At 36.4% G+C, this 23,024-nt stretch overlaps 1 protein-coding gene across 3 annotated transcripts in view; it reads left to right on the top strand.

Moving 5' to 3' along the window:
• Nucleotides 1-23,024, top strand: part of GTF2I (general transcription factor IIi) — a 74,012-nt gene that overhangs the window by 5,653 nt on the left and 45,335 nt on the right. For 2 of the 3 annotated variants that reach the window (XM_070932064.1, XM_070932063.1), the window contains exons 2-10: nucleotides 1,925-1,967; nucleotides 7,222-7,334; nucleotides 9,613-9,751; nucleotides 11,015-11,149; nucleotides 13,840-14,023; nucleotides 14,977-15,005; nucleotides 16,022-16,067; nucleotides 16,580-16,623; nucleotides 16,907-16,972. In XM_070932064.1, coding sequence (XP_070788165.1) covers nucleotides 1,955-1,967; nucleotides 7,222-7,334; nucleotides 9,613-9,751; nucleotides 11,015-11,149; nucleotides 13,840-14,023; nucleotides 14,977-15,005; nucleotides 16,022-16,067; nucleotides 16,580-16,623; nucleotides 16,907-16,972 — 769 coding nt within the window. In that variant the 5' untranslated portion in view covers nucleotides 1,925-1,954. Of the gene's footprint in view, nucleotides 1-1,924; nucleotides 1,968-7,221; nucleotides 7,335-9,612; nucleotides 9,752-11,014; nucleotides 11,150-13,839; nucleotides 14,024-14,976; nucleotides 15,006-16,021; nucleotides 16,068-16,579; nucleotides 16,624-16,906; nucleotides 16,973-22,147; nucleotides 22,208-22,877; nucleotides 22,935-23,024 lie in introns of all 3 variants that reach the window. The other variant, XM_070932065.1, reaches the window with a different exon arrangement.

Raw genomic sequence — 23,024 nt, 5'->3', positions numbered from 1 at the left:
TCAAATATTAGCCATATTTTAGTATGTTTTGTTATGTAGGGTTTTTATTTGTTGCATTTGCATCATGCATTTTGATAAAGGTACATGAAAATTTGTCAGATGAAAGAACTTTAATAGATATTTTAATATGTCACACTAAAATTTTCCAGACACTATTAAAATTTTAATTGCCTGTTCTTTTTTAAAAAAATCACTTTACAGTTTGCAACACTTTATTTTGAAATGTATATTTTTAACATTGGCTAATTGAGATTAAATGGATTACTTTTCATAGAGGTCCTTCCCTATACAAATGTGGTAGAGCAAGTTACATTTCTAGCCTTAATAATGTTAATTTTCAGGCCAGTCTTGGCAAAAATATGGCTGAAGTTTCAAGGTCCTAAAGGTATAAGTTGCTAAGTCCTTACATGAGATTCTAATTGGATTCTTCAATTCCCTTCTAGAGCTTTTCTTAGAGGGGAACATTTTACCTTACTCAGTTGAGTGGCTGGGAAAGATTAATTTTACCTTTTGTTTACTTAAGTGTAGAGGCTAGACTACTATTATTGGACCTAACACATAGTATAGTGAATTAGCAAGACTTACTGTTAGATTACATTTATATCATATCTTTCCTCTGAGAGCTCAAGGCAGTATACATTCTGGGCGTCCATCCCCCCCCCCAAAAAAAAATAGCCAGTCTATTCTTAAGTCAACTAGGAACTTGAACATGGGACTGTGTAATCCTCATTGAAACCATAAACTACCACATATTGATGTATTGATGTCGTCTGAACTATTTAGTCAAATATATGTTGCCTATTTTTGAAACATCCTTTGTCGATATTGAAGCCTTCAAATATAGTACGTACAATTATTTAAAATCAAACAACAAAAGCGGGAAGTAGAATTATGTATGCATATATTTCACTGTATTTATAACTGTCCCAATTGGAAAGACTTTTCACTTTGTAATGTTAGAGATGCTTAGCATTAAAAGAGCAATCATAAGTATATTTACTTAGAAACAAATCTCATTATATTTAGATGCTGCAGTCCTAGCCATAAGTTTTGTTAGTAAAGATAATTAAATTAAGTGGGATATCTGAGTAATGATGCATGAGATTAAGAAGTAAATGCAATAAAATAGGGAGGCATATTTGTTTTCAAACATGTTTATTACATTAACAGGATGACAGGATCCTGATTCTATGCAGCAATATATACTATTAGGCTATTTGTATGGTCTAGCACTCATAACACTTCACATTAAGAATTACATTGCCTAGCCCAGTGGTCCCCAAACTTTCAGTTCACCATTATTCAGATTGTTTATGGACTCCAAATATTTTCAGGTAGTCCTTGTTTTATGACTGTTTAATAGTTTGAAGTTAAGATAACCTTGGAAAAAGTGACTTACAATCCATCCTTGAATTTACGACGATCCCTACGAACATATGAGCACAATTGGGGTACTTGGAAACAGGCTTACATTTAGCATCTTGCAGAATCTTGTGGTCATGTGATGGGGATTTGTGATTTTCCTAGCTGGTATATGACAAAGTCATTTTTGGGGAAGCCAGATTCATTTAACAACTCTGATAGAAATGGTAATAAAATTGGGTCTAGTCTTGTAATGATTTGCTTAATGACTACATTTCTTAATAACTGAAATTCCGGTTCCAATTGTGGTTGCAAGTGGAGGGTTACCTGTATTATATGAAACTAATTTCATAAATGCTACCTTAATCAAAAAATACTATGAATAATATTATCGACCCCTTGGATAGTTCCATCAAACCTTGGGAATTGATGTTGATCACTTTGGGGCACCCAGATCTAACCCCTCCCCCCAATCTAGAAAAGTCATAGAACAATACTTTTCAAACTTGCCTTGTGTACAAAATACCACTTTTCAGATACAATTTTTTTTTTGTTATTTCAGGTTCCATTTTATTTGTGCAGAATTCTTATAATGCAGAGAATAGGTATGAACATAAAAACTGAACTTTTATTAGCTTTTGAAAATAAGGAGTGTTTGAAATTTATTTGAATGGTAATAGCTTGGGTTGGTAGTTGGGCTGTTGGTCTAAGCTCCGAGCTTGGCAATTCGGTTGCAAACGTTTTGTTACCATTTGAGGAGACATCATCAGTGGGCTTTGAATTGTGCTCATCTGTCTTAACACTGGCCTTTAAATATCTTTTTATGTGATGCAAATTAGTGTAGGTGTTGCTAAACAAACAACAGTCACACTAATGTGCATCAATAAAAAGGTATTTAAAGGTGTTCTGACAGATGAGCACAATTCAAAGTGCACTGACTATGTTGCCTCGAATGGTGATGAAACGTTTGCAACCAAATTGCCAAGCTCACAGGTCAGACCAACAACATATAATGAGTGTTTCTAAAAATGGTATATGGATGGGGATATCAATATATATTGATGTGCATTTGTGGATGAAAGATGGCAAATCTGCTTTTTATTGGTACTGCCTTAAAAACCTTCATGATTATGAATCTTAGAATCTTATAGAAAGAAATAGATAATACTGTCAATGTTACTGCTTTGAGCATGATAACGGAGTATGTAGCGCTTCAGATTTAATCTGGAAGAATGATTTAGAGTGTAACATACTATAGAACTAGATAAATGGCAAAAACTTTGGGATAGAAATTACAAATGGACAATGGCTACTACATATAAGAAAAATCTTTATAAAATCTTTTACAGGTGGCATTTGCCACCGGCAAGGTTAGCAAAAATGTTTAACAACATGTCCCACAAATATTGGAAATGTAATCAGACTCCAAGTACCTATTATCATATGTGGTGGACATGTATGAAAGCAAGAAAATATTGGACGAAAATACACACGACTGGAAAAGATGATTAAGCAGCATATAGATTTAAAGCCAGAAATATTTTTGTTAGATATAATACTAGAAAGTTATGATAAAGGGACTATATACTTAATGCTACATGTATTGACAGCAGCGAGAATAGTATTTGCACAATATTGGAAAAATGAGAACACCCACCAGATGAAAATATAATTTGGAAAATATTGAACTGTGCAGAGATGGATAGATTGACATTGAAAATAAAAGATAAAGGAGATGCATTCAACGTGGAATAGGTTTTATCAATGGTTAGGGATAAGAGGTAAAAATTAGATGAAAAAAGATCATTGTTATGTGTAAGTAAAATATAAACATTTATAACAATATGATCATAAATAAGCTAATATAAATATGGTTATAATTATTACTTGTATTATCATTATCACTATCAGTATGTCTGTTACTTTTTTTTCATTATTTTGTAAAATGGAATGCCCGGACAATACACTGTCTTGAAAATATTTATATATAAATACGGTAAAAAAATTGACTTAAAAAAAAAGGAATGTAACAGGGTGGGAATGCAGTATCTATCTGCGACTTATTAAACCAACTCTTATTTTTTTCCAGGAAAATAACATGGGTACATTAATAAATCACAGACAGGTATTACATTTGTCCTGCTTCATGTTCTGAAGTATTTTGAATTGAATCCAAAGTATTGTGCAGACTCTAATTTTGTTTACAGGTAGTCCTCGACTTATGACCGTAATTGAGCCTAAATTACAGTTGTAAGTCATGCCAGTAATTAAACAGGCTGTCGTGACCGATATGATTTTATGATTTTTTTTGTGCCAGCTGTTAAGTGAATCAGCATGTTTGTTATGCAAATCTATGGTCATTAAACAAATCTATTGTCCAAAATGGGCAGTTTTTGCTGGAAACCCGAAGTAAATGCCAGCTTCTAGTAAAAAAAAAAAAAAAGTTATAAATTGTGATTATTTGACCATGGGATTCCACAAATGGCCATAAATGCAGGATGGTTTCTGAGTGGCCAAAATAGGATTAGTTGAGTCCGGGGGCTGGCTTCAGAATATAGAATCCAGGACGTTAGTTGGAATTTTGAACAGTTGCTAAGTGATCACTCATAAGTCAAGGACTATCTGTACTTATTAGAATGATATCCTAACTTTTCTCCAAGTTCAGGGTGATTTATATGCAAACCTCCATTTTACTCCCAGAGCAGCAATCTGATCAGAGAGGTCCAAAATTATCCAATGATTTTTTATGATTGATGGCGGATTTGAGCGTAGATCTCTCAAATCTTAGTCTTAGTCCAGCACCTTAACTACTACACTACATTGGCTCTTATCTAAAACAAAAGAAAAGAGGACAAAAAGGGAGGAAAGAATGGGAAATTGGTTTAGTAGTGCTAGATATATATTTTGTAAAATCGGGGAATAATATCCACTATAGGAGCCTTCTGCAAAAAAGGTGGATGATGCCATCACAAAGGTGTATTCTTGACTTAACAACCAAGGTTTGTCTTTACTGGAGTAGGGCAATACAGTAATCAAAATCTTCAAAAAAACCACAGTGCAATCACATTGTGAATGGGTTGTTTGTGTTTTATATCTACACTTCAATGTAACTATATAGCAAGGATGCTAAATCATAGTGTGAACATTATGCCCTTGGTTTTGATGGCCTGTTAAAAGAAAAATAGTGAAGATACTTTGTGTTTGACTTATTTATTTGTTTACACACATTTATACTCTACCAAGATGTCTTCAAAGAGAAAGAATCTTGAGTCAACTGAAGGAAATAGCAGGAAGCAAAGGAAAGCCATCAGTTTCAGTTTTAAGACGACGATCATCAAAGCTTATGATGCCAGGAAAAAGGTGAATACTATAGTACGAGAAGAAGGCCTGGCCCATTCCACCATCCCACTATTGAAAGATAAGAAAAGGATGTCCAGGAATGAAAGAAGTTATAATAAAAGAGTGAAAAGGCCTGATTCACAAAACAGAAAAACTTGCTATATTTTGGATCAAAGATCAGATACAAAAGAGGATGCTGATTGACCATCTTATTATTCAGGCTAAGACACATAGAAATGAGGTGAGTGCACCAAAACATTCATTGCCAGCCATGGTTTCAGTGAAGATTTTAATTACCACAACATACACAAGAGGTGAAGCTGCAAGCACTGATGAAGAAGCTGCCAAATATTTTTTGGATGATCTTGATGATAACATAGGGAATTATTTTCCTGAACAGATATTCTACATGGGTGAAACTGAATTATAGTGGAAGAAAATGGCAAAGCGGACCTATATGCACAAAGAGGCCAATGCAACGTCCAGATGTAAAGCAGTTAAGGATAGAGTAGCCTTTCTGTTAGGCAGAAATGTCACCGGATTCAAGCTGAAGCATTTCTGATCAAGAAATCATATAACTCCCATTGTTCAAAAGTAAGCATATGCTGCCTATCGATCTAGTTGGAAAGTGAGTGATCCATGTCCGTTTCAAGGATTAGTTTATAAATCACTTTATAGATCAAGTAAAGAAATATTGTTTACAAAAGAAAATTCCCTTTAAAATTCTGTTCCTTGACAATGCTCCTGAGCATCTCCCACATCTTGATGACCTCCAGCCAGTTTATCTACCAAAAAAAACCAATCCCTCTCCACAATCCCTATGGATCAAGGAGCCATCCTGATATTCCAGGCATAACTATATATGTGTAATATTTGCCAAAGCCATAGTTACAATGGAAGATTATAGGGTAACATTACATGAATTTTGGAAAGGCTATGCTATCCTCCATTATATGAGAAATGTTAAAGTAGCATGGCAGGATGTTAATGTGAAACACGTGTGACATATTTGGATATAATGTTTTAAAACATTTTGCTGTTCTTGTAAATAATTTTGAAGGATTTGACCCAAATGAAAATAAAATGTCAACTCATAAAATTCTTTGATTCAGAGCCTGATACTGCATATGTGAAAAAAATAGTAGCCAACATTGAGGGAGAGCTTTCAAATGAAGGTTTAGTTGAATTGAAGGAAGAATTGGAAGCACAAAGTTTTGTGGAAGAAAGGAAGAAGAGGAATCCAAGATATCAACAAAATTTTATCAGAATTGGAAAGTATGGGTCTAAATTTAGAATGTTTTGGAAAGGTACATTGGGAAATGTATGAAATCTCAAAAGTAACCGTGACATATAAAAAGAAAAAAAGGGCTAACTAAGCTTAATGGATTCTTTAAGAAAGTTACTCCTTCCTCAACTTTGCTTTCCTTCCCATCACTTTCCCCATCCACAGGACTAGAAGACCCAGCCAATCCTCAGCCATCAGCCATCATATCAGTGTATCTAATTTTTCCAAGAACAAAGAAAAATAGATAATTTATAGATAATTTAATGTTTGCTGGTACTGTAATTGTAAATTATTATGCCTAATTTTTTACTTAGATAATAAACCAACTTTTCAAACACAGTTTCCATTTAACCTTTTTTGTTTCTTTTTATTTAGGCTGCTTGTTAAAAATGATGCATTAAACCAAAGCTTAAAAAATATAACTTTTAAATTGTCATAATCTTTTATGACAATCTTTTATGATTGAAAAATAATTATTTTTCAAAGACTGAAAAATAATTATTAATACAGTGTATTTTTATGGCAAAAATGGTTAGAATGAAAGGAGTTGAATGTATATGTTACAACTGCTTCATGAAGGCTAAAAAAATTGAGCATGGAACGCTGAAGTAAAGTTGTGAGCTGAGTTGCATTCATGCCTAGGCTATCATGATATTCACTTAGCTACCATTTCACTTTAAAGACCTAGTGTTTGGAATGAACCTTGGTTGCTAAATAAGGAATGGGTGTAACATGAATTTCTAACAAATCTAATATCTTAGTGGAGTTTTTCTTGACCACAAAATCACTTTGGCTGTTCAGTGGTTGCTTTCAGCCAGGCTATCCGTGGTCTTAGAAGAAGAAGATGGGAGAACAACAAAGACGATAAAGAGGGGGAGGGCTTTAATTTTGCATCACCTTTTCTTTGTGCCATAATTGGTAGGCGTGGAATTGCCTGTTTTATAGTGGGTGGTAATCCTTTGTTCCAAATGTCTAATGAGAAAAATGGGGAAAGATTTGGAAAACAAGTGGCTCAACTGATAATTGTCCCTGCTCCAGTAAATTTATTGGGTGACTTTTAAGATTTTCATTAATAAACCGTAGCTCATCTCCCAAATCATCTTCTGTAATGTGGTTCTCACTGTGTGTGTGCGTGTGTATGTGTGTGTGTGATTGTCTTATAGGAGGGTAAATAATTTCCTTCCATTCAGGTATAATTTTGACTCACAATACAGTTTTTTCTTCTCTGTTTGTAGCAAAAATGGCTCAAGCAGCAATGGCGGCAGCAGCAGCAGCATCCAGCCATGATGAGGACTCGTCTGAAAGCAGAATGGTGGTTACCTTTCTCATGTCAGCCCTTGAGTCAATGGTAAGATACAATATGAATCTGCTGCAGAGGTAGGTTTCAGCAGGTTCTGACCAGCTCTGGAGAACTGGTAGCGGAAATTTTGAATAGTTCAGAGAACTGGTATATACCACCTCTGACTGGCTCCGGCCCCATCTATTCTCTGCCTCCCAATTGATTGGGAGGAAATGGGGATTTTGCAGTATCCTTCCCCTGCCACACCCACCAAGCCACACCACCAAGCCATGCCACGCCCACCAAGCCACACCCACAGAACCGGTAGTAAAAAAATTTGAAACCCACCACTGATCTGTACTGTGACTTTTCCCACAGAGCTTATATCTCCAGGGACTTTTTTATATATGTTTGTCTGTTTCTCTTTAATCATCAATTCATTTGCAAAACAGACTAGAAATATTTGACAGTCTAGACCATTGTTTCCTAACATTGCATCGGAGTATTGTACAGGTAGTCCTCAATTTACAACAGTTCATTTAGTGACCGTTCGAAATTATAATGGCACTGAAAAAAGTGACTTATGACCATTTTCCACAATTATGACCATTGCAGCAACCCCATAGTCATGTAATATCCATTCAGATGCTTGACAACTGGTTTATATTTATGGCATTTGCAGTGTCCCGGGGCCATGGGATCCCCTTTCGCAACCTTCTGACAAGCAAAGTCAATAGGAAAGCCAGATTCACTTAAATCGTGTTACTAATTTAACAACTGCAGTGATTCACTTAACAAATGTAACAAGAAAAGTCGTAACGGGGCAAAATTCACTTATCAAATTTCTCACTTAACAACACAAATTTTGGGCTCAGTTGTGGTTGTAAGTCAAGGAGTATCTGTAGAGGGGAAAATAGGAAGCAGAGTTACTCATCTGACTCAGTACAGAAACCAACAGTATTTCATTTCTCCTGTATAGAACCTTTTTCATTCCAGGTGGATGTGGTTTGTAAGTCAATAATTCTCAGCTACAAGAAACAAAAGAAAAATGTTTCCCTTCTCATCCTCCTTGACATCTTGAATGATAGTTGCTTCATACATGCTTTAACTAGTCTCTCTTATAATCCCTCAAATTTGGCAATGAAAATATAAAATTTGGGACATTTACTTAGTGCCTCTACTTTGAGTCATGTTGTTTCCCCAGTGTAGGCATGTGAATATGAACAATCGGTTCTTATCAGGACCCTCATGTGACTAGTGGTAGTCAAACACTGCCAGTTTAATGTTCGAAAAGGACTTTGGTTTTTCAGAACGTTTCCTCTTGTGTCACATGTGTCTTTGCTAGAGAAACAGCAGGTAATTAGGCTCCTTCATTTGGTTTGTCTGCACCACTAATTAAACAAAAGCCCTTAGAAATTGTACTTGGATTTCTAAAACATTTCCAATTTCCAAAAAATTGGAAGTGGCTAAATTTAATTTTCAAATTTCAGTTTAAGAACTGCCATTGTTAATGCCTATAACATTATTTCAGTAAAATGGGTTATTTTTCACTGCTATATGTTGCCTGTCAGGGTTCCAAGTAACACCCCCAACGAAATTAAACTCCAAGGCTTGAAAGTTCTTCAAAACTAACTTTCATTAGAGATGTCATATTGGCACATCTGGGAAAACCAAATCTGAAAGCTTCTCACCCACAAGAGAGTTCAAGACCTTTCCCACATGTCCACACAGTTCCAATCAGTTCTTTCCCGAACAGAAGACATCCTCCAATTTCTTTTTTGCACAGCTGCCGGACACCATGGCCTTGAACTTCTCTTAGAGAAGTTTGTTATGGCTATCTCTACTTGACTCATGCAATCCCCCCTCCCAACTTCCCACAGTATGATTGTGGCAGGCCTGGATCCCCAAGGCACACAGATAATATGGCTTCCAGGTATGACACTGCCCACAGTCACATTTTTGTGAGATGAGTGGGCATATAAATATGGTAAATAAATAAATATTAATTATGCAATTCTATCTTTTACTATATTCTTGATGTTAAGAAACCAGTAAAAGTGAATAAAGAGGAATACTGTATCTGATCTAGCACCTACAGCAGTACTGTAGATAAGTTGTCACATTCTTTTATTGCTGGAACACTTTCATGTTGTTTGTAGAGGTCTCAGATTGTGCAGGTTTTTTCTGTGAAAAGGTTCTCTTTGCAGAACAGGCTGTAGTTGTGGTTTTAAAAAATAAAGCAGTGCCAGAGAGGGAAAAAATATTAAAAGAGAGTATATATACGTTTTCATATTAAATCTTAGGCCTTGCTGTTACAGTTCTAAATGGCGACCTTTTATTTCCATAGTGCAAAGAGCTTGCCAAGTCTAAGGCAGAGGTTGCCTGCATTGCTGTGTATGAAACAGATGTGTTTGTGGTGGGCACTGAGAGAGGAAGAGCCTTCGTCAATACGAGAAAAGATTTTCAGAAGGATTTTGTAAAGTATTGTAAGTCTGAATCAGAAGTTCACAGACTTCTTAACTTACTTGTGCAGTTGATTAGAATCTGCACATAAACATTTTTGCTCATGTAACATTCCTTTTATGTCTAGTAATACTGTAAACAAATAAGGTGGGCTATTTTGAGAACATTCATGCAACATTCATGTGACCATTTTCTGTAGCAGAAGGGAACAGACTATGCATTTAGTAGCATTATACTTTCCCCCCAACAGAAAGTAGGGCAATATAATATGTCTTACTATAATTGCAAACTATGGTGCTGAGTATTGAGAGGACCAGTGAGGAATGAACAATTGACATGCTTAGATTATGGGTTGTTAAGGACATTGGAAAAATGTCCAATTAGTGGGTTTTCAGAAACAGAATATTGGTATCTCATATTTTCTCTAAAAAGTGAACCCCCCCCAAAAAAAATCTTCTGAAAATTATATATAAAAAATTAGTCATACATTACATATAGAGCCTTGGTGGTACAGGGGTTTAAAGCACCCTGTTATTAAGCTTATTAAGACCAGCTGCCTGCAATTACTGCAGGGTTCGAATCTCGCCAAGGCTCAAGGTTGACTCAGCCTTCCATCCTTTCTAAGGTAGGTGAAATGAGGACCCAGTTGTGGGGGCAATAAGCTGACTTTGTATAAATATACAAAAGGATGAAGGCTATTGCTGAGCACATTGTAAGCCGCCCTGAGTCTTCGGAGAAGGGCGGCATATAAATCAAATTTAAAAAAAAAAAAAAATATGTAATGATAATTTACAGAAGTTCCTCAAAGTAGTATCAAACCCATAATGCAAGTAGTGTTTCTAAATAATGCCTTTTTCCCAAACAACTGTATTCCTAGATATCTAATTCAACAATGCTGGTTGTGTAAGAAAATTTATTTTATATGATTTATTTTTATAGAGCCATGGTGACACAGTGGTTAAAATGCAATATTGCAGGCTACCTCTGCATTCCCACTGCCAGGAGTTCAATCCTGACCAGCTCAAGGTTGACTCAGCCTTCCATCCTTCCGAGGTTGATAAAATGAGGACCCAGATTGTTTGGGAGCAAGATGCTGACTCTGTACCACCTAGGGAGGGCGCTAAAGCACTATGGAACAGTATATAAGTCTAAGTGCTATTGCTATTATTGTGGCAAGGTGGTGTGAACACAAGGAATGGGATGTCTGAGAAAGGTCTTAATATATGGATAGACTCGTGATTTAAATTAGTTTATGAATAGTTTCAGATTTCATAATTTCTTCCTAGGTATTAACGAAGAGGCAAAAGCTGTAGAATTGCAGAAGACAAAATCATCCTCTCTTGATAACAGAATGACTGTGGATGTTGTGGAAATGGAAGCTCTCAGGAAGTCTGTGGAGGATTATTTCTGTATTTGCTATGGTAAATATTTAATTTTAAATGCAAATTGCTTTTCAGAGCAGAACTGTGATGTTTCTCATTCTAGATTTAAATGCAGTTGATTTTGATTTGAGGAAGGCAGTTAAACCATCAAGATGGAACGCATGATTTGAATTCTAATTCAGTGATGAATGCGAGTTGCTGTCTGTTTCATGGGATTGGTATTAATTAACTAGGTATATATAGTCAGTTTTATTCCTTTTAAGAACTATACAGTAAAGGCATTTTATAAATTCCTATATAAATAAAATATACATTGTACATAAAGTTAACCTCATTATAACTAATATCATAATGAATTAGTTCTTGAGCATGCTTTTTATTATTTCCAAACCAGCAGAATGTTGGAAAGAACTTAGGTTAAAAAAATCTCGGTCTCTACATTGATTTCAGCAGGTTAATTCTATGAAAACAGAACAGGACCAAATTTGATGTGATGAAAAAAACTGAATTTGACTGCTCCATTCAAAACTCAAAGATGCAATTTGAGGAAAAAGCAGAAATGTCCCCCCCAAAACCTTACACACTAATCTTGGTTAGAATCATACATTGTCAGAGAATCACATTGTCTGATTTGGAAAGAATTTATTTGCAAATTATGGTGGAAAATAAGCATTTGGTCACCTACAAACAAGCAAGATTTCTGGCTCTCACAGATCTGTAACTTCTTCTTTAAGAGGCTCCTCTGTCCTCCACTCATTACCTGTATTAATGGCACCTGTTTGAACTTGTTATCAGTATAAAAGACAACTGTCCACAACCTCAAACAGCCACACTCCAAACTCCACTATGGTGAAGACCAAAAAGCTGTTGAAGGACACTAGAAACAAAATTGTAGACCTGCACCAGGCTGGGAAGACCGAATCTGCAATAGGCAAGCAGCTTGGTGTGAAGAAATCAACTGTGGGAGCAATAATTAGAAAATGGAAGACATACAAAACCACTGATAATCTCCCTTGATCTGGGGCTCCACACAAGATCCCACCCCGTGGGGTCAAAATGATCACAAGAACGGTGAGCAAAAATCCCAGAACCACACGGGGGGACCTAGTGAATGACCTCCAACGTAACAAAGGCTACCATCAGTAACACACTACGCCGCCAGGGACTCAGATCCTGCAGTGCCAGACGTGTCCCCCTGCTTAAGCCTGTACATGTCCGGGCCCATCTGAAGTTTGCTAGAGAGCATTTGGATGATCCAGAAGAGGATTGGGAGAATGTCATATGGTCAGATGAAACCAAAGTAGAACTGTTTGGTAGAAACACAACTCGTCGTGTTTGGAGGAGAGAGAATGCTGAGTTGCATCCAAAGAACACCATACCTACTGTGAAGCATGGGGGTGGCAACATCATGCTTTGGGGCTGTTTCTCTGCAAAGGGACCAGGACGACTGATCCGTGTACAGGAAAGAATGAATGGGGCCATGTATCGTGAGATTTTGAGTGCAAACCTCCTTCCATCAGCAAGGGCATTGAAGATGAAACGTGTCTGGGTCTTTCAGCATGACAATGATCCCAAACACACCACCCGGGCAACGAAGGAGTGGCTTTGTAAAAAGCATTTCAAGGTCCTGGAGTGACCTAGCCAGTCTCCAGATCTCAACCCCATAGAAAACCTTTGGAGGGAGTTGAAAGTCGTGTTGCCCAGCGACAGCCCCAAAACATCACTGATCTAGAGGAGATCTGCATGGAGGAATGGGCCAACATACCAGCAACAGTGTGTGCCAACCTTGTGAAGACTTAAAACGTTTGACCTCTGTCATTGCCAACAAAGGATATATAACAAAATATTGAGGTGAACTTTTGATATTGACCAAATACTTATTTTCCACCATAATTTGCAAATAAATTCTTTCCAAATCAGACAATGTGATTGTCTGGATTTGTTTTCTCATTTTGTCTCTCATAGTTGAGGTTTACCTATGATGACAATTACAGGCCTCTCTCATCTTTTTAAGTGGGAGAACTTGCACAATTGGTGGCTGACTAAATACTTTTTTGCCCCACTGTAGGTAATATATGCACGTTTGCTGAGTTCCTGTAGAGAAAGTGTGCTGATATGCATATGTCTACACACAGATTCAACTTGTACTCCCTCCCAACCCCCCCTGCTTTTAGGATTGACTTAAAATCTTTATCTGCCTCATTCACGAAATTTATAACTAAACCCCACAAAATCAAATATAGATGATAAATGCTTCCACAAAGGATAACTAGGGGTCAAAGCTCACTAAAATAATTAAGCCTTGGAATGCTTATGGGCATACAGAATGCTTATAATCACATAGAGGCTAAATGCACCTTTGAAGAGAGAGTTTCATAATGTGGGAGATGCTACAGAGAAGGCATGTCATAATAATAAATAAAGATGATGCTACAGGGTGAGGCTTTCCTTTGAAGTATACCAGCTGCTCATTTAAAAAGAAAAAGAAAGCCAGTAGTCTGTGTGGATAATTAGTTATGTTCACAGTGCCAGATCAGAGAGCTCCATTGGAGACCTGAGGCTAGTGAGTAGTTAAACTATTTATTTCATCTACATAGAAAGAATTATTGGCTGATTTTTGTTTCAGAACAAGTTCACGCATCAAAGAAAACGACACATTTGCTATTGTTTTGTTGTTTTACGAACAGAAATGTTACCTCATTGGTACAAATTGATTTTCTCCTATCTAGGTAAAGCTTTAGGAAAATCAACAGTAGTTCCTGTGCCATATGATAAGATTCAGAGGGATCCATCTGCTTTGATAGTACATGGGCTTCCAGAAGGACTTGCTTTTAAGCATCCCTCCAGCTATGATGTCACAACACTGAAGTGGATTTTGGAGAACAAATCTGGGATCTCATTTGTCATCAAAAGGTACAAACTGAATTTCGTTTTCTATTTCCTGAGATACTTAGAGCTTGCAGCAAAATGTTCTTAAATCACTTTGCATAATAAAGTGTAAATATGGATTATTAAAGCCATTTAACTTTCTAGCAGGATAGCTGTTCCCATGTAGAAACAGACTCCCATGCAAACCTATGCAGATTCCTGGAGAGCAACCCTTCCCAGGAAGAACATATCCTTCCTAGTTCAAAAGACCAAATTTGGGAATAGATCGGATGCTTTTATGAGGAGGACAGATCATTATCACTACATATTTTTTCTCTTCAGATAATTCAGTAGCGGTTAGAAACTTCTAAGAAATCAATTGTTCTGGCATTGGAAAAGAGGAACATTTTAGTAAAGAACAGTGATTTCACAGAATCAAAGAGCCTGGATAGCTCAGCAGACTAATGCATTGTAATTTAACACCAGCTGTCTGCAATTACTGAAGGTTCGAATCTCGCCAGGCTCAAGGTTGACTCAGCCTTCCATCCTTTCTAAGGTAGGTAAATTGAGGACCCAGTTTGTGGGGGCAATAAGCTGACTTTGTATAAATATACAAAAGGATGAAGGCTATTGCTTAATGCACTCTAAGCCGCCCTGAGTCTCCGGAGAAGGGCGGCATATAAATCAAATTAAAAAAAAAAAAAAAAACAGAATCACCAAGACTTCTCTATAAAGCTTTAAATTAATTTGTAATAGTTTGGAAATTTCCTTTCTAAAACAGAAATGATATCATTCAGCTGTGAATCAGATATGTTTGTTTATGATACTATTTCCACCATTCCTTCATCTTCCTTCTATGGTCCAAAATGGACCTTGTAACATTGGTTGTAGGAAATATGGAGAAAATATTGAAGATGTGATCTGAACCCTCTTAATGCCATTATCATGTTTATAAATAGAACTTGTAGAATAATAGAATTTGTTCTTTCTTTATGTAGGCCTTTCCTTGAGCCAAAGAAACATTTAGGTGAGTCTTAATTTGATCTAAATTAAAAAAATCATTTTCTATACAGTACCAATTATATTTCTGTAGTTTTTTTTAACATAAGTTGATACCTGAAAAGAAGTGTACAATACTGAAAGTTCTAGTTTTTGTGAGACCAGAATAATTTTCCTGGTTTCGCCACCCCTGCTCCCCCCCCCCGACATCTCATGCATAAATTTATTTTGGGTAGTCTCTTATAGTAAAACAAATCCTATTGTTGAGAAGCTATGTATGGTAATTGTCTCAGATATTACAGACCTTAAAATGTATGACTGTGGAAAGCCTGGGTAGAGTGGGAGGAAGACTTTGTGCATAAGCATTACAGCACCTCTTTTCAGATAATCAAAGAAACTGTCATATTTGCAAAGTTAGCCTGGCTGTTTCACAACTTATTCCCTATACATCTGTATATACATTTGTATATATGCACTGGAGACAAATTCCTTGGGTGTCCCATCACACTTGGCCAATAAGGAATATTCCTATTCCTATATGTATGTCAGTGCTGTATTGCTTCTGAAGTAGCTGCTGGACCCTGCGAATGACATAATTTTTTAAAAAGTGCTTTTTGTACATCTCCTACATGTTGCAACACATCTCTTTCTAAGATTTTGCAGTTGCTTATTCATATTGAAAAAATATATGCTATCAAAATTTTCAGTAATGATAATTTGGAAGGAATAGAGCCTTGAATAATATTACCATGACACAATATTACCATTAGAATTTGGGTGGAGGTACAAAATTCTCCTGACAAAATTCTGAATGAATTTACAGAGAGATAAAAGTGGATAGTCCAGATATTTTTTAACACAATCAAGAGCTATCGATGCTAAATGGAACTGTAAAAGTTCTATACAATTACATAGTGACAGGAAAAATATGAGTTTTCTTCATCAACTGTATTATTTTACATTTACATTACATTTATATTCTGTATTCACTTTAGTGTGTGTGTGTGTGTGTGATTAGATTCTTTTTTCATTTTTTTTTTTCAGGCCGTCTTTCAGATTCATCACACATGATGACATCTCCAGTTGTAAGGTATAAATCATTTTATGGCTTTTTTATTTTTTTTCCTACAGTTTTTCTACAAACAATACAATAGTATTTTTTCCAGTATCAAAGCATGAGGTGACAATATTCAGTATTTATCTTCTATCTTTTATCTGTAATTCACAAGTCTGTGAATTACAGCTAAATTCACAGATGACAGATTTGTAAGATTATCATAACAACCCTAACACTAAAAATTTAATTTTATGGTTTAAAATCAGGGTTTGAATTTAGTGCCAGAACACCTACAACTGGCTTGTGCAAATCATCTAATGAGGAATTTGGATTGAGTTGCATATCAGATGTCTAAAAGTTTGCTATAACTATTTTAAGGCCCTTTCAAAGCCTTCTAAGCATAGGAAGTCTGGAAGGAATATTTCTTTTAGCATCCTGGACAGCCAGTTAGCCTAGTAAGTGCTAATTTAGTTGAATGAAACAACAAAATAAATTCATATGATATATTATACTCACCGAGAATTGTCTATTCTCTGTTTGTCTAGTTGCCCTTCCATTCAGGTGAAGACTGAGCCCAATGAAGATTCTGGTACGCATTTCTGTTTCTTTTGAAAATAACAATTCCTTATAAAAAAATAAAAAACTTTTTTTAAAAAAGAGTCAGCACTGACTTCAATGGCACATAATCAGTTATCTTATATTGACATTGTTGAGTGTCCATTTGTTGCATAAACTTGGGCTTTAACATGTTAATTGCAGTTAACTCAGAATGTGTTGATTTTTTTTTAAAGCATATGAAACAGCAAAGGATGAGCATTCATTTAGATTCCTAATTACCCATGTAAATGGAATATTAATTGTTTTTATTTCAGGACTCGAGATGGTAACAGTTAAAGAAGAATCGGAAGACCCTGATTATTATCAATTTAATATTCCAGGTAACAGTGAATATGAACCTTCTTTTATATAGTCTGAAATCTTGAATGGTAAATTGTGCAGGCAAAAAAATGGAATGAAGGACAACATAGTTGGAAAACAACATAGGGTTTCAGTTCCAGTATAATCATATAGTATTTGAAGCAGAACTTATTTTGGTTTAGGTGACCCTTGTCTGGTTCCTGCTCATTTGTGTGCTGCATTTGCTCCCTATGCACCGTTGTTTATGGCCTCCTCCCCCATTTCTTAAAAATTGAGTGGTGTTTGTGGGTGTTTTAAATAAATTAAAGTATAATAACTATCCTATCAATAGTCAAACTTGCTGCCGAATACCAAGTATTACAAATGTGTCATGTTGGAGGGAAGGATGGAAGGATAGTCTGCATGCGGCAGTGCCATATGAAAGTTTTATATATTTATTTATTTGTTCAACTTGTATGCCGCTTTTCTCCGAAGACTCCGATATATCTCAACACTTTATCGATTCTTATTAATGATAGCTATCGAAAACTATGTGGGCTTGTGTGCTTTTATTTATTTAAAAGACACAAAGCCACCCTTGTTATGGACCATAATTTTGGTCTGCTTTCAAACATCAAAAGTCATAAAAACACATAAAACCTGCCAGTTCCTCCCAAAACAACACCCCACACATATCAATAATAACTTTATCAGGCTCTGCTACAGTGTTTGACATAAGAGCCAGCTTTTCAAGGCTTTCTAGAAAGCTAGATGGATAGTAGCTTATCAAAGTTCAGGAGGAAGAATGTTCCAAAGCGTAGGAGTTGCTACCAAGAAGACACTTCCGAGGCCAAGCTAGACAGCAGAAGGCCCTCCACCTTATCTGTCCTGGTGAAATAATCACTTTGCTTAAAAATTACGGGGAAACTGTTTTTGCCCTCTTGGAATATCCATTTGGAAGTGGCATCCTGATTGCAAGCTGTACATACATGGGATTAGCATGGTTTAGTTGACATACTTTGGCATACAATTAAGGACTAATGAATTGTGTAAATTTGTAATGGAGCTTTTGCAGTAGCTGTATACAAATTATTCTGAAAATCATTTCAAAGGACAGCATCATTCGACTTGCCCTATGGGCAAATATATATATATATATATATATTGCCCATGGGTAGCATATATATTCAATAAATAAGTAATTGTTGAATGATCTCAGCCTAATGTAGTTTCCTGGGGCTAGGGTTTAAAATAAAATGTTAAAAATGTAGTTTCATTTCTTCCTTCCATAATTTACATTTATCTTACAGGAGGCAATTTTAATGAAAAGCTAGTCATGTTCAGTATCCTTTGTTGCGGTATTTCTTCTTTCTCCTTCCATTCCCCTGATCCAGATAAGAGTTTTGTAGTGCCCTTTTGGGCTGGTTTGTAGTGCCCTTAAAAAAAAAAAAAGACCCATTCTGAGCAAGATGCTCTGTGAGGAGACAAACATTGAGGATGGCAAATGCTAACTGGACAACTGTCCAATTGTGACCCGTCGCCTAGTGCTGGCATTGCAAAACATCACAGCAAGGTTGGTTTGCACCAAAATGCTGAAAATAGTGTGTATGAGCTGACAACAGAAACGGTATAGGATGGAAGTGTTAAAGCATGGATATTCTTTACAGAACCATATCAGGCTTCGTTTATGCAGCCAAGAAATAACAACATTAAAACCTACTTTGCTTACATATATCTACTTTCATGTCTTGAGAATAATACCACATTGCTCTGTTCTCCAATCTCTATAGTCCTTGAAGCCTTCAGTTATAACAGGCAGTAGTGAAATCATAATCTTTTATCAAGGGCAAGTGATACATGTATAGGGCTGTGGTTCCTTTCTGTAGACTTTCTTTTGACTTTATTATATTTTATTTCATAAAATAAAACTATATTAGTGATGGTGATCACTATACAAAAATAGTAGTGATGATGATACTATACATTGTCAAAGAGAAAAAAACCCCTAAAGTTAACAAAACAAAAAAGTGAAAAAAATATGACAAAGAAAAATATATAAAATAATCACAATTTCAATATATATCTAATGCAAATTTATCAAATGCAAATCTTATTGAAGTACATATATATTTCTGTACATTTATACCCTTTTTTAAACTTACTGTATTCTGAAGGTCCCATATTTCATTATACTTATTTCTACAAGTGAAATGTATGACTCCATTTAGTCAATGGATTGAACACCTGATTGAATTTATGAAGCTACAGACATAGACATAAGCAACCTATTGACTTTAAAAAGTAGCTGTTTGGATTATAGAAGAGATGCAGATCGGGCATTTGAAAGCAATTTCTTAATATGTAACTGACCTTTTTCACTCTGTGCCTACAGAGTTGAAGATTTCTGAAGTACCCTTAGACAGTTTCCATTGAACCATAAATTTTAAGCAAAATCTTACGGTGCGAATCTCATGAGACTTCAACGCATTGTCACATTAAATTCCCAAAATTTCATGATCTTTGTTTTTTTTTTTTTTTTTTACAAAATAACATTGCAGAATAACTTCCATCTATTTATTTGCAAAAGGGCATAAAGAAGCCCTTCGCAGGCAAGGCATACCTAATTGAAAATTCATTACTGTTCTAAAATGCCTTGAATTTGGATTTAAGAGGTCACCTTGGATAAATGGACACTATATACAAGCATATGAATCACTGATAAATGATCCCAACAGTATAGCCAGAAGACTGTACCTAATCTTGCTTACTGACACTGGAGAGTGTTCCTGCCTTTATATTTCTTCACAGTTTTCTCTGTTGATGGGATTTGTCGTGAGATTGATAGTTGGTTAAAAGTCCATTCTTATATACAGAAGAAAAAAGACTGTTGAGTAACAATTGCCCCCAAGAAAATAATTGTATAAGTCTTGCATTGAGATGCTGGCTGAAGAAGTTCTTATCTGTCTTTCTTGCTGCATTGGAAACAATCTGGAATTCAAATAGTAATGAAAGGGCATTCAAAATGGAAATTCCATTGGCTAGATTTGCAAAATATATTCATGTTTCTATGCTTTCCATGTCAAATGAAGTTTTTAAAGGATGGACCGAAAAGGATATTAAAACATTGTGTGTCTATTTAGGTAACAGGTCAACAGAGGAAACTTACCAACAATTTAGTGTTATCTGAAGTGACAAACTGTGGTTTATACAGTTTGTTAAAATTGAATTGGAAGCCATGGAATTATGTAGTTATGCCATTGCTTGACTCCCAGAAATTATGTGCAAAGATTAATGTGTTGAATGAATAGGCAACTTTAAATTACTGCTTGTTTTAATGGTGCTGAAATGGTATGGAGTGCAATATAATTTGCTTTCATTCTAGGATCCTGCGGTAAATGACTCATGGAATTCTTCACACTGCTGTAATTCTTAATTGCATTTCCATGTTACATCAAAAATGCTGAATACAAATACTTCCCATAGATGCCAACCATAATCTTCTCACCTACCATATTTTTCGCACTATAAGACACACTTTTCTCTCCCCAAAAAGTGGGTGTAAATATCTCTGTGTCTTACAGAGCGAATATTGCGGCGGGGGGAAGGGGGTTAGTGCAACGGTAGTGTTTGCTGTTATTGCCTGTCACTGCTGCCGCCGTTTGCCGCTGCCGCAGAATGCTAGAGCCTTCGCCGCCGAGCAGCTGATTGGCGGTTGGATCGGCCTCCTGGAATACCGCCGATCAGCTGTTCTAGGTGGTGGGGATTGCCGCCGCCTATCAGCGATAGGCAGTGATCCCCGCCACCTAGAACAGCTGATTGGCGGTATTCCAGGAGACCGATCCAACCGCCAATCAGCTGCGCTCGGCAGCGAAGGCTCCAGTGTTCCCTGATGGCAGCTCAGCTCGGAGCTGAGCCCTGACAAGCCACATGCTGGGGCTCTAATAACGTGCGGAAGCTGACCAGGCTGTTTGCTGTTTGCTGTTTGCTGCAAGGACGCTAGCCAGATGAATACCAGATGGATGCTGGGAGGCAGAGGCAGATTTTTTTTTCTTGTTTTCCTCCTCTAAAGCTAATGTGCGTCTTACGGTCCAGTGCATCTTATAGTGAGAAAAATACGGTATTTAGAAAATGTATATGGCCACTCATCTGAGACAAATAATTCTAGGTAATAACAATATAAACAATATAAATCTGAATGAAAAATATAATTAATAGCAAATATATTAGCTATAAGAGCTGAAAAATCTCACAAAAAATTGACAATCCCAAATATGCTTCAGCTTCTGCCGGCAACTCAGCCCCAATGTCTTAAGACAGGGGTGTCAAACTGGTGGGCCACGGGCCGGATGTGTTACACACAGGTCATGCCCACCGCAGCTCCACGAAGGGAAAAAATGAGATACCTCACGTGAGAGCAATGTGATGTGGCGAGTTTGACACTCGTCTAAGAGAATCGCCAGATTTTCATAGCCCTCTGGAAGGCCAACAGAATCGGAACCATCTGGATCTCAGAAGGAAGGTTGTTCTTTAGAGTGGGCACCATGATAAGGAAGGTATATCTCCTGGATCCAACAGGATTGCATTGTTTCATTGAGGTGACCCGAGCATGCCTACCCAATAACATCTGGTGGGGTGGGTAGAAATTACTGGAGACAAGCGGTTCCGAAAATAACCTCTGTGTTTTATGGAGCTTTAACAATCGATAATCAGCATCTTGAATGACACCTGGAAGCCTACTGGAAGCCACTGCAGCTTGTTCAGCAGTAGGGTTACATGGGTGAATCTTGGTGGACTGCTGCCTTCTGGACCAAATGAAGCTGTCATCTGTATTCCAGAGAGTCCCATTTAGAGAGTGCTGCAGAAATCCATATAGAAAGTGGCTCATCTATCTATGGATTGTTCAAAGGAAAATCTGGATTTCACAAAACTCATGACTTCTCATGTTAAACTGCGCAATTCATTGCAACTTGAAAGTACATCACAAACACATAGGCGGGTATGTGTTTTATGCAAATGACATTTAGAGGGAGGAAGCTGTAGATGCATTTGGAACTTGTTCATGCTAACCATTAATAGCGGTTTCAATATTGTTCAAAACCTCTCCCCTGTTAATAACTACTCTTTTCCCCGTAATTGCTTGATTCAGCTCAGCATGCTCTCATAATGGAAATGGAAAAATCTTAGTGATTTTTTTATGGCTATCTTTATTTACAAAGCAGGTCCTTCAGAAACTTCGGCGATTGATGAGAAAATCGCCATGGCAAAGTCTTACACAGGTATAGCAATTCACTTGTTCATTATCATGGTATTATTTCTCACAACATTAATGCCACAAAATCATATCCTGCTTGCCAGGAACACTGTTCGTCTAAATTTGATTTCATATCCATGGCCTGAATTATATTGACTAGTGATTTCTCCCCCTCATTACTTTCGTATTTTGGATTCATTCAGAAACTTAGTTTCTGCTTACAGCTGCTGTATTCCTCCTTTTTCCATTTCTGGGAAATAAAGAGACCTTTTTAAATGCCTTTTTTGCACACTTTTCTGTTTTCCATATTTTCTAATCCTTCATATTGGCAAATTAGGAGGTCTAGCAATTCAGTAATACAAAGGAAATCTATTGAATATAATGGAAAAATGTTTATATTTTCCCAGCTACACGCTTTCATCCATTCCCCATTTCTTTTTCAAATCTATACTATCTGGATTATGTGAAGAGAACTCTTCCAAATTATCAGTGACCTAAATACTGTACTTTTAGATTTTTGTTTTGGATTGACTTTTTCCATAGATTTCTGTTTGCAGTGATCCTGCTGGAGGCTGGATGCCAATGTGCCATAAAACTTATACTTAGCCTATTATTTAAGAAACTAATTCTGAAATTTCACGTTTTGATTAGCATCCTCCACTTTTTTATGATGGTATGTTTATATTTGTCTAAAGGGAGCAACCAGGGTTCCGATTGCAGTGAAGGAACAGATGTGGAATTACCAGTAGAAGGTTAGAAATATGTAAATTTTAAAAAATAAACTCTGGTAAGGTATTTCAAAAATTAAAAGAGCACAGTGCAAACATATCCATTGTGTCTGT

The sequence above is a fragment of the Pituophis catenifer genome, unplaced genomic scaffold (genome assembly GCF_029215685.1).
Source record: "Pituophis catenifer annectens isolate HBS135680 unplaced genomic scaffold, rPitCat1.0.hap2 SCAF_1, whole genome shotgun sequence".
In the NCBI taxonomy this organism is placed as follows: domain Eukaryota; kingdom Metazoa; phylum Chordata; class Lepidosauria; order Squamata; family Colubridae; genus Pituophis; species Pituophis catenifer.
The sequence above is the reverse complement of the archived record's forward strand: the minus strand, read 5'-3'. Positions and strand labels throughout refer to the sequence as shown.